Source organism: Pelodiscus sinensis, chromosome 3, assembly GCF_049634645.1.
Source record: "Pelodiscus sinensis isolate JC-2024 chromosome 3, ASM4963464v1, whole genome shotgun sequence".
In the NCBI taxonomy this organism is placed as follows: domain Eukaryota; kingdom Metazoa; phylum Chordata; order Testudines; family Trionychidae; genus Pelodiscus; species Pelodiscus sinensis.
This window is the reverse complement of record NC_134713.1, coordinates 103907043-103921968: the sequence shown is the minus strand read 5'-3', so window position 1 is coordinate 103921968 and position 14926 is coordinate 103907043. Positions and strand designations below refer to the sequence as shown.

Below are 14926 nucleotides of genomic sequence, written 5' to 3'. Positions count from 1 at the left end.
TTAACCATAGGGTTTTCTTGCTCAAGAAATTCATGTTGCCTGTCTACACTGGCCTCTTGCGCAAGAACAGGTGTGCAAAAGGGCTTATTCCTGAGCAGGAGCATCAGAGTTCTTGCACAAGAAGCCCTGATTTTATACAGTAGAACATCTGTTTACTTGTGCAAGAACACACGGCCAGTGTAGAAACGCAGCAAGTTTTTGCGCAAGAGCAGCCACTTTGACGTAAGATCACGCCAGTGTAGACACAGCCTTCATGTTTTTGTAATCAGAACTACTAAAAATAAGGCACATATTTTTAAACACTCAATTGTCTCAAACTGAAACAGCAATTACAGTGATTCCTCAGTTAACATGGTAGATACATTTCAGAAAATGTTCTTGCTAAGCGAAAACGTGTTATGTGGGGTCAATTTTCCCATTGAAAATGATGGAAAAGGTGGGGGTTGCATTTCAAGCAGTGCTGTGAAAGTCAATTTTCTGTTGGTGCTGAGTCGTCAATGTCAACATTAGATGATGTACTATACAGTAGAACTCCAATTGTCTGGCATCAACTGGAACCCGGAAGTGCTCCGGTCAGCCACTCTCTCAGCCCGGTTGCTGCAAGCCACATGTGTGCTCATGGCTCCAGCCTACATTTGATATCAGCCAGCCGCGGACACCCCACGTCTCCAGACACTTCGACACGCTACTCCGCCCCTGCTTGCAGTCCGGCTGCAAAGCCAGAGGGCACTGACCTGGGTGCGGTGGAGGGGCCAGAGCAGAGGGTGCCACGACACTGGGACCCCCAAGCTGTCCCAGCACTGGAGTCAACAGGGTCGTCCAGGGAAGCCACACCAGGTAAGTGCCATCACCGTCCCCTACCCGGTCTCCCCAGAGGTTCATCCCCCCCCCCCAGTTTTATTCAATGAACCCAGTTTCTATTTTTGAACATACGTGTCTTTTATTTGACATCAGGAACGGGGGCTAGGATGAGGTAAGTGGAAGGACGTGAGGGAAGAATGGGGAACGAGCCAGTCCTCCAGTGGGGAGGACTGGGGAGGCTCTGAGGGCTCCTCGGGGTGGATGCTCTCCTGCAGAGCCTCCTGGATCCTGACAGCCTCTCGATGGACCCTCCCTGGATGGCAGCCTGCAGCAAGTGCAGCTGGACTGATGGCAACAACCCCGTGAGATGCACCAGCATGCCCAGGGGCAGCTCTGGCTCCATGTGGCCAAATGCTGCGGTGTCCCGAGTGAGGGCACTCAGGGCACTCCAAGACAGGACTGCTTTGCTGTCCCTCATCGAGGTAGACAAGCAAGTGGGGAACCCTGAGAACTGTCTGTCCGGGGTGAGGGTAGGGTCTCTTTAAGCACGGAGCTCAGTTAGTATTTGGGGCTGCTGCCTCAGGCTAAGACCTAACCTGATGCCATGCCGGCACTGGTTCCGGCCAGCCTTAACTTCAGTTCAGGGTCCACTCAGTGTGGATGCACTATTTCCAAATAGCAAAACGCTACTTTGAAATAGATTTTGTGTATAGATGTGTTATTTCAAATTAGCTTAATTCAAATTAACTATTTTGAATTAAGATAACTCAAATTAACGCTGCAGTGTAGACATACGCTAAGGTATTAAAAAGCTATCTGACCTATGAAAAAGCCGCTGAACCCTCAAAGTATATGCTGGGTTGCTGCTTTGATTAATTAGAGGGTTAATCTTTTAGCCCCATTAATCTCAACTCTTTTATTTATCATTAAGAATAAGCAGTATACAAATAAAAATGAAATTAGAAAGTTGATCCAGCAAAACATACAATCAACAAAACAAAAATAAAAATCTAGAAGGACAAGTGATGAACAGCAGCAAAAAAAAAAGATCATATCTCGCTTTTGAGCGACCAGGTCTAAAAAAAGACAGCCGCTGATGGGCTCCAGCATACATCCTCAGGGAAAGAGTTCCTTGCAATGTTTCCATGAAGGAGAGGAACCTGCCCCAGAAGCAGGATCTCAAACACTTTGAACTTAAATTAATAAAAGTTAACAAAGCTTGTTAGGCTGTTTTCAAAATATTCAAATTCACTGGTTTACCAAAAAGCTGAGAAAGCTCTGCACTTACAATGATGGAAACAAGTTCACCACATCAAGAAAAGACAAATGCTTTCTTAGTTAAACCTATTTTTTGTTAAAAAACCACTAGTGAGACTATATTAATAAGGGTTGCTACTGTTAAATGAATTTACATAATGGTTTTTAAATTGGCTATAATCTGTATGCTTTAGTTTGATACATTTTTAAATGTAATAAGTACTACGTAAATTCAGTCTGATGGTTCCCATTTCTGTGTAATTGGTGCTCCTACCAATTCTTAAGATTTTAGAAGACAGACTCTAAAAAAAGAGTTTAAACCATAAGTAAAAATCAAAAAAGTATAAATATATAGATCTCTCTAAAGGCAAGAATATTTCCTGATGGCCATCATTCTTTTTTTTTTAATTTCTAAAGTGCATTTTTTAAAAAGGTCTGCCATTCAATAACTTTGGTTAATTCCTCAAACAATGACACAGATTTGTTTCTTCTCTCATGTAGCAGCTCAACCAAATGTTTCATTAAGCAAGCAGTACAAGCTAATGGGCAAATAAAAAGGAATGTTTTTCTCTTAGCTTACGGATACACTAATTCTAAGTAATTCTTAAGACTGCAATACTAAGGGTACCTTTCATAATTAAACAACATAACTGAAATGTAACATACTTGTTTTTATTTTCAGATGTTATTTGATTTTTCCCCTTGACTGACATTTTATTTTCATAAAGATAGTAAATCTTCAGATCCGTATTGTAATTATCCTGCATGGACAACAGACTTCTTAAAAGCCTAAGTAGATATTATTAAAAGATGTACATTGAGGGAGGGGGACTGGCGACAGAGGGGAAATCATTCCCAAGGAATAAAATAAGAGTTCAAATTCAGAAACAGAAATCCTTATGAAATAGAGAGCAGAAATGAAGCAGTTCAGGGTAATTTTGGGGGATCAATTTTATTTGGTAGAGATGGGAGAAGGATATTATTGGCAGAAATTAACAGACTGAATGTGCAAGGGGAAAAAAATCAAGCCAATGGTTTTGCCATTATGTTGAATGAGTACATTCTATGTCAGCTCTTAAATCCTAAAAGGCATTCCTATACAAATGAATGAGAACCCTACAGAATTCCTACTTAAGCTTTGCACCCATAAATTTCAATTCTTTCCCTCTGGAGTACAATTTCTGATTGTAGAGAACTGGGACCCAGAACAGAAGAATAGGAATAGGAGTTCTACTGCAACAACACAGGGTGAAGCAGGCTTACCAACAGGGAAGGGTGAGAAGGAAGGAGATAACTGCTCAGGGACACACAGAAGATTTAAAATGTCCTGCCATGCCCCCAACAGCACAGCATGACTAAGGCAAGCTGTCTGTTCACCCTCCCTCCCCACCAGTCCTAGAAGCATCCAGCACACGTGCCTATGAGGAGGTCTCCTGAACTGCTCCTATCCCCAGCATAGACTCCCCAGCTTCCATTGGCTGGGAACTTTGGTCAGTGGGAGCAGTGACACATGAAGACCTCTTGGCACCCCTACCTAGAAGCCTCTGCCAGAGGGATGTGCTAGTCACTTTCAGGCGCCGCCTGAGGTAAGTGCCAACTCCCACATCTCCTCCTACAGTCCAATTCCCTGACCTAGCCCAGAGCCTACACCCAAACTCCCTACCAGAGCTCACCCCCCCCCCAACTCCCTGCCCCAGTCTGATGAAACTGAGTGAGTGTGGGGGAGAGCCAATAACATAGGGAGAGAGGATCAAGGGAGGTGGTGGTGCCTAGAAGAAGGGGTGAGACAGGAGCATGGCCTGAAGGTAGGGGCGGAGCAAGGGTCTTTGGGTTTCTGCAATTAAACAGTTGGCAGTCCTACTGGGCAGGAATACAGAAGTCCAGGTCATGCCAGAAGAGTGCACCCAGCTGCACAGCCGGCAGCTCGCAGGCACTTGCCAGCACAGGTGAAGCGCTGACCAAATATCAGACAAACCACATCTACACAGGAACAGTGGGGACCCATTGACTGTTCTGCCCTGGGGCCTAGAATTGCTGTAGGTGGGCCTGGAGTGGAGGTGCCAGAATGCCATTGGCTATTAGAATTATTGCTGAAGAAACTGGATGTGGTATATCAAGAACAACGAAGAGAAAGAGTTTAATCATATGCTGAGTCCTTAAGAGACAATATGTCTCACTGAAACAAGCCTAGAGAAAAGTCATTTATTCTTCCCCACTCTCAATTTTCCTTCAGTTCTCCCCCAGATTTCCCCTCCATGTCATCCCTTCACTCTCACTTTCACCTTTCCGGAGGTACTGAAAGAGTCGGTAGAACCAGCAGAGGAAGCAAGGAAAAAGGGAAGTTCAGTGAAGGGAGAATACAAGTGAGTGATTAAAACACACACAACTCAGGAAATGACAGTTAAAGTAGCCTATGCAACTTTAACTGTGCAGATGTGTTACAATACAGTTGTTTATTACATGCTATTTTTCCCTATAGAGGTCCAGCATACACAACAGACCATACCCTCAACCCAAAAATAAAGGGGTAAGATCATGCTCTCTGCTCTCATGCAACTGACTCAAGCAGTGGAAACCAACTCCTGGTTCCCTTGAATGGGCTATTAGCATTACAAGTCAGTGCTAGGGAGAGGGCTGCCTGCATAAATCTTCTCATTCACCAGCCATGCAAGTAGATGGAGAGGAGACATAGGCCACATGGCCTCTCTCTTTCCCACCTCCATACCTCCAGAACAACCTGGCACATGGAACTATTACTATCCTAATGGAGCAAGGAGAAAACCAAAGCATAAAATTCTCAGAGGGACAGCTGTGTTAGTCTGTAACTATAAAAAACCAACACGTCGTCATGGGCCACAGGCTGTCTAAGGTTCCACAGGACTACTTGTTGGTATTTTATAGTTACAGACTAACACAGCTGCTCCTCTGAGAATTTTATGCCTTGGTTTTCTCCTTACTCCATTGGAAAAGTAATTTGCTACTGATTGATGCTGATACCATGTGCCAGGTTGTTCTGGAGGTGGGAAAGAGAGGGGCCATGTGGCCCCTGTTTCCTCTCCATCCATTTGCATGGCTGGTGAATTAGAAGATTTGTGTGTATAAAATTTATATAAATAAAACGTGCATATCAAGGCCCATTCTACATCTATATTGTTTTTTTAAATTCCTTTGTAGAAGAATGGCTACTTTTAAATCCATTAATAAGTGCCCAGGTAGATTAAAATGTGTTCCTACAAGTTTTTGTGTATTACTATTTCTGATATCTGATTTGTGTCCATTAATCCTTTGTGTTAGAGACTGTCCCATTTGGCCAATATACATGGCAGTGGGGCATTGCTGTGATTCTCAGAGTGAAGATTTATAATTAGTTTCTGCATCTACTGCTTTGGAGGTTTGGCAATGCACCACCTATTACCCAAGGCAATTAATAAAGATACAATTTAGCACTATATTAGATTTTGTCAGTGTAGCAACTATGGTTATGAATGAACTTTCACTTTCACTGTTTATTCCCATTTTAGTTCCGCATATATTTATTTTAAAATTACCTTTTGAGAGGTTATCATATGTTCATAGTGATCCTACTAGCAAATCTCTTTAGAAGCATTCCTAAAAATTTATCAGAGTATTTCTGAGCTAATTCAACTCCATTTTAAAACTTCACTAATGGCTGAATAGAAGAATGTGTGCGTTTTCTAATCTGAATTTCCTAATATTCAAACTAACGAAGTTGGGGATATTTAAAAATAGAATGAACATACATAGGGTTTTATTTTCTTACTTTAAAAAAGTGCACCAAATCATAATGTTGCAGCAAACATGCATAGGTGGTAATATTTAAAGCTCCCTTAATCTTGTTATTGTTTTTGCATTTGTGTTCATTCGAAGACTCAGAAGATACTTTAAATATTTTAACAGAGTGAAGGATAAGAGAATATAACTCTTCTTTCTTACGTTTCTGTACATGAAATTTAGAAATTTAGATAACATGTCCACTAAAGCAACTAGTTTAACATTGAGCTGAGATTAGTGATTTTGCAAGGGTTATGGAAGAATTTTTATTTTTATCTGTATAGATTTTTGAAAGAGCCCTAAGTCATGTAGTTGCTAAGCAACACAAAGTACACTGCAAGGCTCACTCAGACATTTCAACCATGAATCCAAATCAATTCTCTCATGCTAAGGTTCATACCAACTGCTATCCTCATCCAGAAACACGATTTGCTGGTCACAGAATTCCAGTTCTTTTGTTTTGAAGTTCTCATCTCTGCAAAGACATTTAGATTCTGAAGCACACACTAACATCTCTTTATGAGAGATATGTAAGCAAAGGTATGTTTTTTTCTGTGCTACAGAATTAGTATAAGGACTGCAAGGCAAAAGATGCATGTAACATGGACTGAAGACAGAACAACAGTGAAAAAAATACTGACCTGAATCAGAGAGCAGAAAGTAGTGTCTGTAAGGAGGCTATAAGGACAGTACAAAGGATTATGGAATACATGTAAGGGGTCTGAGATACGGTTATTACAAAAGGAAAATTGAGGTGGTTTTCAAACATTAAAGATAAGAAAGATTGAAGAGCCCCGTACCAAAGTCTTAAATTCAAGGTAATTGGCACCTCCACAAGATTATATGGTCACACACATTTCTTTATGTCCCCCTCTTCCCCTCTCCCCCCCCCCCCCCCCGCTTTCTTTGGCGGCTGTAGTGTACCACCATTCTGCTGTCCCTAAGCATAATATTTTGCCTATTTTTGAGATACAGGAAAAAGTAGGGGTATGTGGGCACTTGCAGAGGCTACAGACTCCTCAAAATTTTCCCTAGTTCCCTTGTTGTCACCCTTCCCACTGCAAAGGTCGCTGTCAGCCATAACTCAGAAGTAAGCAAGTCCACGTGAAGTTATGCCCCAAGCACTAGTAATTCAGTAGCACTGCATATTTAAATTAATGGAGAGACACCCTGAACCCTAGGGTAAAAAGTAGGTAGGTGTATGCTCTCAGAGTGTGGGAGTGACAGAGATTTGTGTGTGGGTAACTCAGGTCACGTCTACATACCAGCATTATTTTGAAGTAACAGAGTTTGCATCTACACAGCATAATGGGCTTCTTACTCTGACTTCTGTAACCCTCATTTCACAAGAAGCAAGAGAAGTCAAAGGAAGAGTGTTCTTTCTTCAACTTTCTGCAGTGTAGACAGGAGTTGATGTACTTCGACTTTGGCTACGCAATTAACGTAGCTGAAGTTGCGTATCTTACTTTGACTTTGTCACTTAGGCTGTGTCTAGACTACATGCCTCTGTCGGCAGAGGCATGTAGATTAGACACATAGGCAAAGTCAAATGAAACCGTGATTTAAATGATCGCGGCTTCATTTAAGTTTACATGGCTGCCGCGCTGAGCCGACAAAACAGCTGATCAGCTGTTTGTCCGCTCAGCGCGCTAGTCTGGACGCTCCCCTGTTGACATCAAAGCCCTTTGTCGGCAGCCCCGTTATTCCTCGTGGGATGAGGTTTACTGGGGCTGCTGAAAAAAGGCTTTGATGTCGGCAGGGGAGCGTTCAGACTAGCGCGCTGAGCCGACAAACAGCTGATCACCTGTTTGTCGGCTCAGCGCGGCAGCCATGTAAACTTAAATGAAGCCACGATCATTTAAATCGCAGCTTCATTTGACTTTGCCTTTCCGTCGACAGAGCCATGTAGTTTAGACGTACCCATAATGTAGACATACCCATAGTAATCTAATTAGCTGAAGAATTTGCAAGCTTATACCATAACATGCTACTTCAATGATATGCCAAGCTCTAACAGTCAGGCACTTTAGCCAATAAAATGAGACATGCTATGACCAACAGCCTGCAGATGTGTGCAGGATGGAGGGCTACTGCAATGAGGCTAGTGAGGAAAAGGTTTGTTAAGAAGATGAGGTAGGAGAGTTTTTAAAATGTAAATAAGCTTAGAAGTCAGAAGCTTTTACAATTAAAACAGGGTTGTGTACCATGTTGAAAGGTTAATAACACATTTCTCAAACTGTGGGTCCTAACCCCATGGGGGGGTTGTGAGCAACTTAGAGGGGGGTACCGGTATCACAAGTTTGAGAACCTCTGGGTTAATAGCATAACATTTTCCAATCCAGAAATATTACCAACATAAAGAAATGACTGAATATGGAAGGGTTTAACAAGCACCTGTTAGATGGAAGTTTGTTCCTGTCCTCCAGCAGAAAAGCATTAACAATTATAACTAACAAAAGACCTATTTTTCTTTGGCATGAATCCATGTATCTCTTGTATCCTAACTTGCTTTATTCTCCCTCTTCCCCACTCTATTTATTGCTAATTGTTCTCTTCACTTTAGCTCTTTTCTCCATATTCAGTAATACTGTTATTTCGCATATCCTAAAGAAACATTCTCTTGAACATCTTTTCTTTCCTCTTGTCGTTTCCCCCTCCCCCTCTCATTTCTATCTTCACTTTTATCTATAAGCTCATTGAGTGGTCTATTCACTAGGCCTTTATTTTCTCTCCTTCCACTCCCTCCTTGATCTCTCTCAATCCTATACCTTATCTTAAGAAATGTGTGTCTGTCTATCCGTCTGTGAGTCCATTTGTTCAAGAACTCCTCCTAAATTATAAGAGCTAGGACCACCAAATTTAGTATGCAGTTTCCTCTTATCATAACTTAAAGGAAGGTAAGAGTTTGATTATGTCAAGACAATGAGATGTGCCTGAATTTGATTCTCTCATAAAATGGAAAGGTGAGGAGTCTGTTAGGAGGGAATTATACTGTAGAATAACTACAGGGGAGCAACAAGGGGCAAGAGATGGGACCAGGACAGCTATAATCCCACTATGCTAACAGGGAGCTATTCTACTATATAATTCAGAGAGTTTGTCTGTGTGTCTGTCTGTCCCCGAGCCATGGGACGTGCACCTCTGCCCTGGCTTTGCCAGCTTCAACAGCCATGGACAGGTGCTTCTTACCTAGACCCAACCTCCTGCAGTGAAAGACAGCTGGGGTTGTCCTCTAACCCCAAAGCATCCTGCATACTGAACTCCCCACCCCCAGCACAAAGATTTAAATGAAGAAAAAGAAAACTTATTTGAGCTAAGGACCTGTGCAACGCTGGGTAAATCTTCTAGTACGGTACTAAAATTCTTCTTGCAAGAGTCACTAGTAATTTCTTTGGGTATGTCTACACTTGCACCCTCTTTCGATAAAGGGATGCAAATGAAGACATTCGAAATTGCAAATGAAGCCGGGCTTTAAATATCCCGTGCTTCATTTGCATATTCGCATTATGGTGCTATTTCAAAATAGCGCCATAATGCGAATATGCAAATGAAGCACGGGATATTTAAATCCCGGCTTCATTTGCAATTTCGAATGTCTTCATTTGCTTCCCTCTATTGAAAGAGGGTGCAAGTGTATACATACCCTTCTTTGCCAAATGCATGATCCTCATCTCCGTACACATTTTCTTGATCCATCTTCCACATTCTTAGTGTTAACCAGCTACTTTTTGATAGTCTATTTCTTGGGCTTTCATCTTGGGCTTTCATCATCTAGTTGATGTCCTCTTCTTTCATTGTCTCAAAACATATACTACCAGCCTTTTCAGACAGAAATTGTCATTATTATGTGCCCAGTAAGTGGGATACAAAGTCCCCAGCTGGGGTCTCGATAGGTGCAACTGCATTACAAACAAGAAGTCTGATCATCTCTGATTTAATATCACTCAAAGCCACCTTTGTCCAGATTTCTCTCTCATTCGGTCTTACTCGCCTCCTCATCGATATCCTACTATTTTCTTAAATATAATCTTTTAATCTTTCTTAACTCTTCTCCCCAGCTCCCTATCCATATATCAAATGCATAATCTAGGAGATACTGATTCATTTTCTTCCTTTCTTAATATCCAGATCTTGCCATTTCTAATATTTCTAAAATCTGTTTCTTCCTGTGGACTTCCGCTGATCGTATCACAGTTCTTTCCACCTCACCCTTAAGAATTCCACAGCCTCCTCCTTTAGTACAGAATTTCCTGCATTCAGCAGCTAAGGCAGTCGTCCTTTCCTGTGCTGTGACATGGTCAGAATCCATTTTTTGGCTCCCTGTCACTTTCCAAATAAAGTTCAAGTGCTCCAGTCTAATTTTTAATGCTCTTCCCAAATCCGTCCTATCTACGTCTGTTTCCATTGCTTCCCTCCTTTTCCCACTTTTCATGTTTTGTTTGTTCTTGCTTTTCCTTCTGAAGTGATATCAGTCTTCTACCAGGTCAAGCATTGTCATTCTCTATCTAATTTCTCCCCAAAACGCACTTATTTTGCCTTGATTTCTTATAGTGACTTCCATACCTATTGTTTACTCTGCCTTCCTTGCCCATGTGGACAACTTCTTACTCAGTATTTTGAAAATTAAAATTTCTGAGGTTAATTTGAAATGTGGTTCATTTATTTTTCCCTTAATTAACATTTTGCTTGACTATCTTCAATTTAGTGCTACAGCTATTGAAATCTAATATGCAATTTGGGGATTTTAACTTTCATCCAGCCATAATAAAGTCTGAAATAGTCATTACTTTTAAATGCAGTGTGTCCAATAGCTATTTAAAGATAATAAATTAAGCTTTATAACAAAAACAAACAAACAAACTTGTACTTACTCCTAATACACCAGAGATTTTGGTCTAGTTTAGTCTGAATTTATTGAAAAATTTGCATTCATTTTCAATATTAAACCATTCAAACCACAAGATCAGAACATATCTGCACAATGTCTCAGATTTAAATACTTTTTTCAAATGTGCTAAATGAGAATTTCTACTCAGCTTGTCCATGTACTCATGTGTGATGCTAAATGATGGGAGGAGTGCTTTTTTAAAATTTTATTAACACTATGGATCTCAGAACTGTGATCAGATTTTAAAAAGTACATGCGTTTCATGAATTTTGAAATCTCCAGTAACTAAGCAAAATTAAAACAACATTTTACCCAGCACAGCAACAACATAAGTTAAGCATATTGAATCAGGCTTTATCAATTTCAAGTTTCTACTCCAAACTGCTAAAGTAATAGTGCTGTTCAAAATGGATCCCTTAAAAATAATGTAAAAATATATTTTAACCACTCTTTTTGTAGTAGTGAATGGCTAAATCACTTTTCCTCAAATTCTTCCTGAAGTTTGAATAATGAAAATTTCAGTTTGAAAGCAAAATACATATGGAAAGCCCCTTAAGCAGATGCAACATTAGTTACACATTTCTTCTCTACGGTACTGTATATAGAACCTGTAGATATTATTTACTTTTCAGTAGTGCCTAGATAAATATAATTTTCTAACAAGCAATACTATACTCCAGGTAGTGTGCTTCTTAAGGATTACTGACTAATGATCTAGGATCTAAACTCAAACTGTACAAGTATACAAAGAAATTTTCATTTTCGACTTGTTGATCGTTTAGCAATTTTAAAACTAGAAAACATGTTTTCAACAAAGTGAAATATTTATCCTGATAATTAAAGATAGTACTGTATATTAACAGTATTAATTGTACACAGAAATAACATTTTATATAGATTTTAGAACACTGAAAGCAGTACTTACCATCCAGTAAAGTTTCACTACATATTTTCCATAGCTATTGTACAGGGGCATGTGTCCCTTAATAGCCTTGCATAAGGCATAAATATGCTCCCATGGCTTCCAAGAGAGTGTAGGCATTTCATTTGTGTTAATTTTACCCTCGTTAGTTAAAACATTCATATTATAGATCCTCCAGACAGCACAAATCTCACTTATTATCCATCTCATTAGCTGAAATGACAGAATTTTTCTTAAAGTTAGCTGTTTTTCACTTCTTACATTGCACATTAAGAAAAAAATCAAATAAAGTTCAATTATATTAGAAAATGCAAAGCAATTTCAAATGTTAACTGAAAAGCAAGTCTCATGGAAGAGTGCATTAAAATTAATTTATTGAAGGATTTATTTTTATCAGCACAAATATTCTTAAAAGTCATGCATACTATATGGCACTTAGTTGTATGTACAAATCCACAAAGCTTCATGAACATGACAACTGCTAATAGACATATTAATTCATGCATGCCATCAACAGCACATCTCATGTCACAATTGTGTTGTTTCAATAACAGTATGGGTGGGAAACTATAAAGTGAAACCAATGGGGGTCTAACGATTAAAAAGCAAACAAGAAACTATTCTTACTCTGTACTTATATCTAGTAGGATGCATTAATTATAGTGCATTTCCAGGAGGCTTTTTGCTGCATTTTTATTTTTTAAAGAACATTTCTGTAATCAAACATTCTACCAAAATACAAAATAAACACTTCACTGACCAGTCATGATTCACCACCATATGAGAGCTACAAAAACTGACACTAATCACAGGAGAAGTAGCCTAGAACTTTTAGGAAATCTGAATGCTGGCTGGAGTAATGGATTATATACTTCACTAATGATCATAAGTGACCTTTTGTGGTAAGGAAGTATTTCATTATTATGCAAGACATAAGTCTATTGTTCTGCATTTAAAGGTTAACCGATTACATGATTTGGCAAGTTAAACCCTCCTTTTTATCTTACTCAAATACAGTATAAGCAGTTCAATAGGTATATTAAATTTGTCTCTTTTATAAAATAGTTTTCTTGCCCTAAAACGATTTTCATCAATGTGCATAGTAACAATGATACATGAAATATGTAAAATGTAAATTGTTAAATATGTACGTATTTAAATTTTTATTAATATTTCAGTCCATTGTGTTAGCCACATTTAAAGTCAGTAGCTTTTGTTTTGGAGTTCCACTTCCCTATTCTCAATTAGAGACAGGCTCAACCAAAGGAAAAAAAAAGACACGTAATTTATTTTGAAATCATAATTTTAAGAGTTTAAGAGTTTCATTCCCACTCTGTCCCACCTCCTGTGCAAGATATGAAAAATAATATTTGTTCCTCGATGACCTCTCGAGGTCCCTTCCAGTCCTATTATTCTATGATTCTATGATTCTATTCCTGTACTGGATGTTGTTTATATTTTTTATAAAATGTAAAAATATCACTCTTTTTAAAACAATTACAGTACATATTTTCCAAAATAATAATGTTGCCATACTCTGTTCTTTAAGGAGCATATCCTTTCTTTACATTTATAACTAGCCTTTCTGACACACCGACATGGATGGCTCATACTAACCAGTACCTAACTGAACTCCCACTCTTGGCCTCTTTTCTATATGGTGAATATTGTACACTAAAATGATAAATATTTTTCACCACTTTTAGATTTCATACGTCTTTTAAACTTACCCTAAATTTAAGGATCTTTACTTCCTTTTCTAAATACTAGTTCCCTTTTAGAATTAATATACAGGCAGTCCCCGACTTACGCGGATCCGACTTATGTCGGATCGGCAGTTACGAACGGGGCTCCCCCGGAGGACACGGACTGCAGGACCTCGCGGTCCTGCCGCCCGTGTACTCCGGGGCTTTCTCCACATCTCCCTGGTCTGCAGACCAGGAAGACGCGGAGCAAAGCCGCGGGGGGGGCCTCGGGGAAGCCGGCAGCGGGACAGCCCAGACGCCCCGCAGCTGTCCCGCTGCTGGCGTCCTCAGAGGCTTTGCTCCCCGTCTCCCTGGCAGACCAGGGAGACTGGGAGCAAAGCCCTGGAGGACCCATGTGGCGGGACCGCGGTGCGTCTCGGTCCGCCGCCCGCGTCTTCCTGGTCTGCTGGGGTGGGGGGGGACGCAGCTAGTATGCACCCCCCCCCAGCAGACTAGGATTTTCTCCAGACGCCTGTGGCAGAGCAGCTGGGGTGCTGCCGGTTGGTCCCGCAGCGCCGCTCTGGGCCCTACTGGACCAACCCGGCAGCACCCCAGCTGCTCTGCCCCAGGCTTCCTGATTCAGCCGCTGCTGGTCAGTTTCAGCAGCGGCTGAATCAGGACGCCTGGGGCAGAGAAGATGGGGTGCTGCTGGGTTGGTCCAGTAGCGCCGCTCCTCGGTGCTACTGGACCAACCCAGCAGCACCCCTACTGCTCTGCCCGTCCCCAAGTCAGCTTCTGCTGAAACTGACCAGCGCTGACTACAGGAAGCCCGAGGCAGAGTTGCTCTGCCCCGGGCTTCCTGGAATCAGCTGCTGATCAGTTTCAGCAGCAGCTGACTTGGGGACGCCTGGGGTTCTTAAGTTGATTCTGTATGTAAGTCAGAACTGGCGGTCAGTTTCAGCAGCGGCTGAATCTGGACGCCAGTTCCAACTTACATACAGATTCAACTTAAGAACAAACCTACAGTCCCTATCTTGTACGTAACCTGGGGACTGCCTGTACATTAATTTTTCATGCAAGTATTAACAAATCTTATTCATAGTCTGCACGCTTACTTTAAAAGAACCACATTTTACTCATCAGCCTCCCATTGTCTCTATATTTGTCTCGTTTCTATGAATGGTTATCCATTATTATATCTGTTTGATTCTAATAGGAGACTGTCCATCACCCCTAAGTGGGCTCACCCATTCGCCAGGCTGTAGGGTAGAGTGTAGGCAGCTCTGCACTCCCAGAAGGGGCAGAGCCTTGGGTGAAAGGTAGCTGGACCTCAGCACTGCCTGGACTGCTGGACCTCAGCACTGCCTGGACTGCCCCATATTGGGGCTTTGGCAGCAATATAAAACGGCCCCTTTAAATTGCTGGACCCCAAGGCAGTTACGCCTCCCCCTGCTCCCAGAAATAGTCCTGGTCATACTTCCCTCACACCACAGGATTTACTAGGTATGTTAGATATTGATTAATTCAATAATCATGTAACTGCATCTAATTTTAGTGGTTACATGATTATTCAGTAGTCTG

At 41.0% G+C, this 14926-nt stretch overlaps 1 protein-coding gene across 3 annotated transcripts in view; it reads right to left on the bottom strand.

Moving 5' to 3' along the window:
• ADGB (androglobin) overlaps positions 1-14926 on the bottom strand; it is a 244141-nt gene that overhangs the window by 197683 nt on the left and 31532 nt on the right. For all 3 annotated transcript variants that reach the window (XR_012902706.1, XM_075924379.1, XM_075924378.1), the window contains exon 5: positions 11664-11873. Coding sequence is in view for 2 of the 3 variants with exons in the window: in XM_075924379.1 (XP_075780494.1) it covers positions 11664-11873 (210 nt within the window). In the remaining variant the exon portion in view is untranslated. The remainder of the gene's footprint in view (positions 1-11663; positions 11874-14926) is intronic.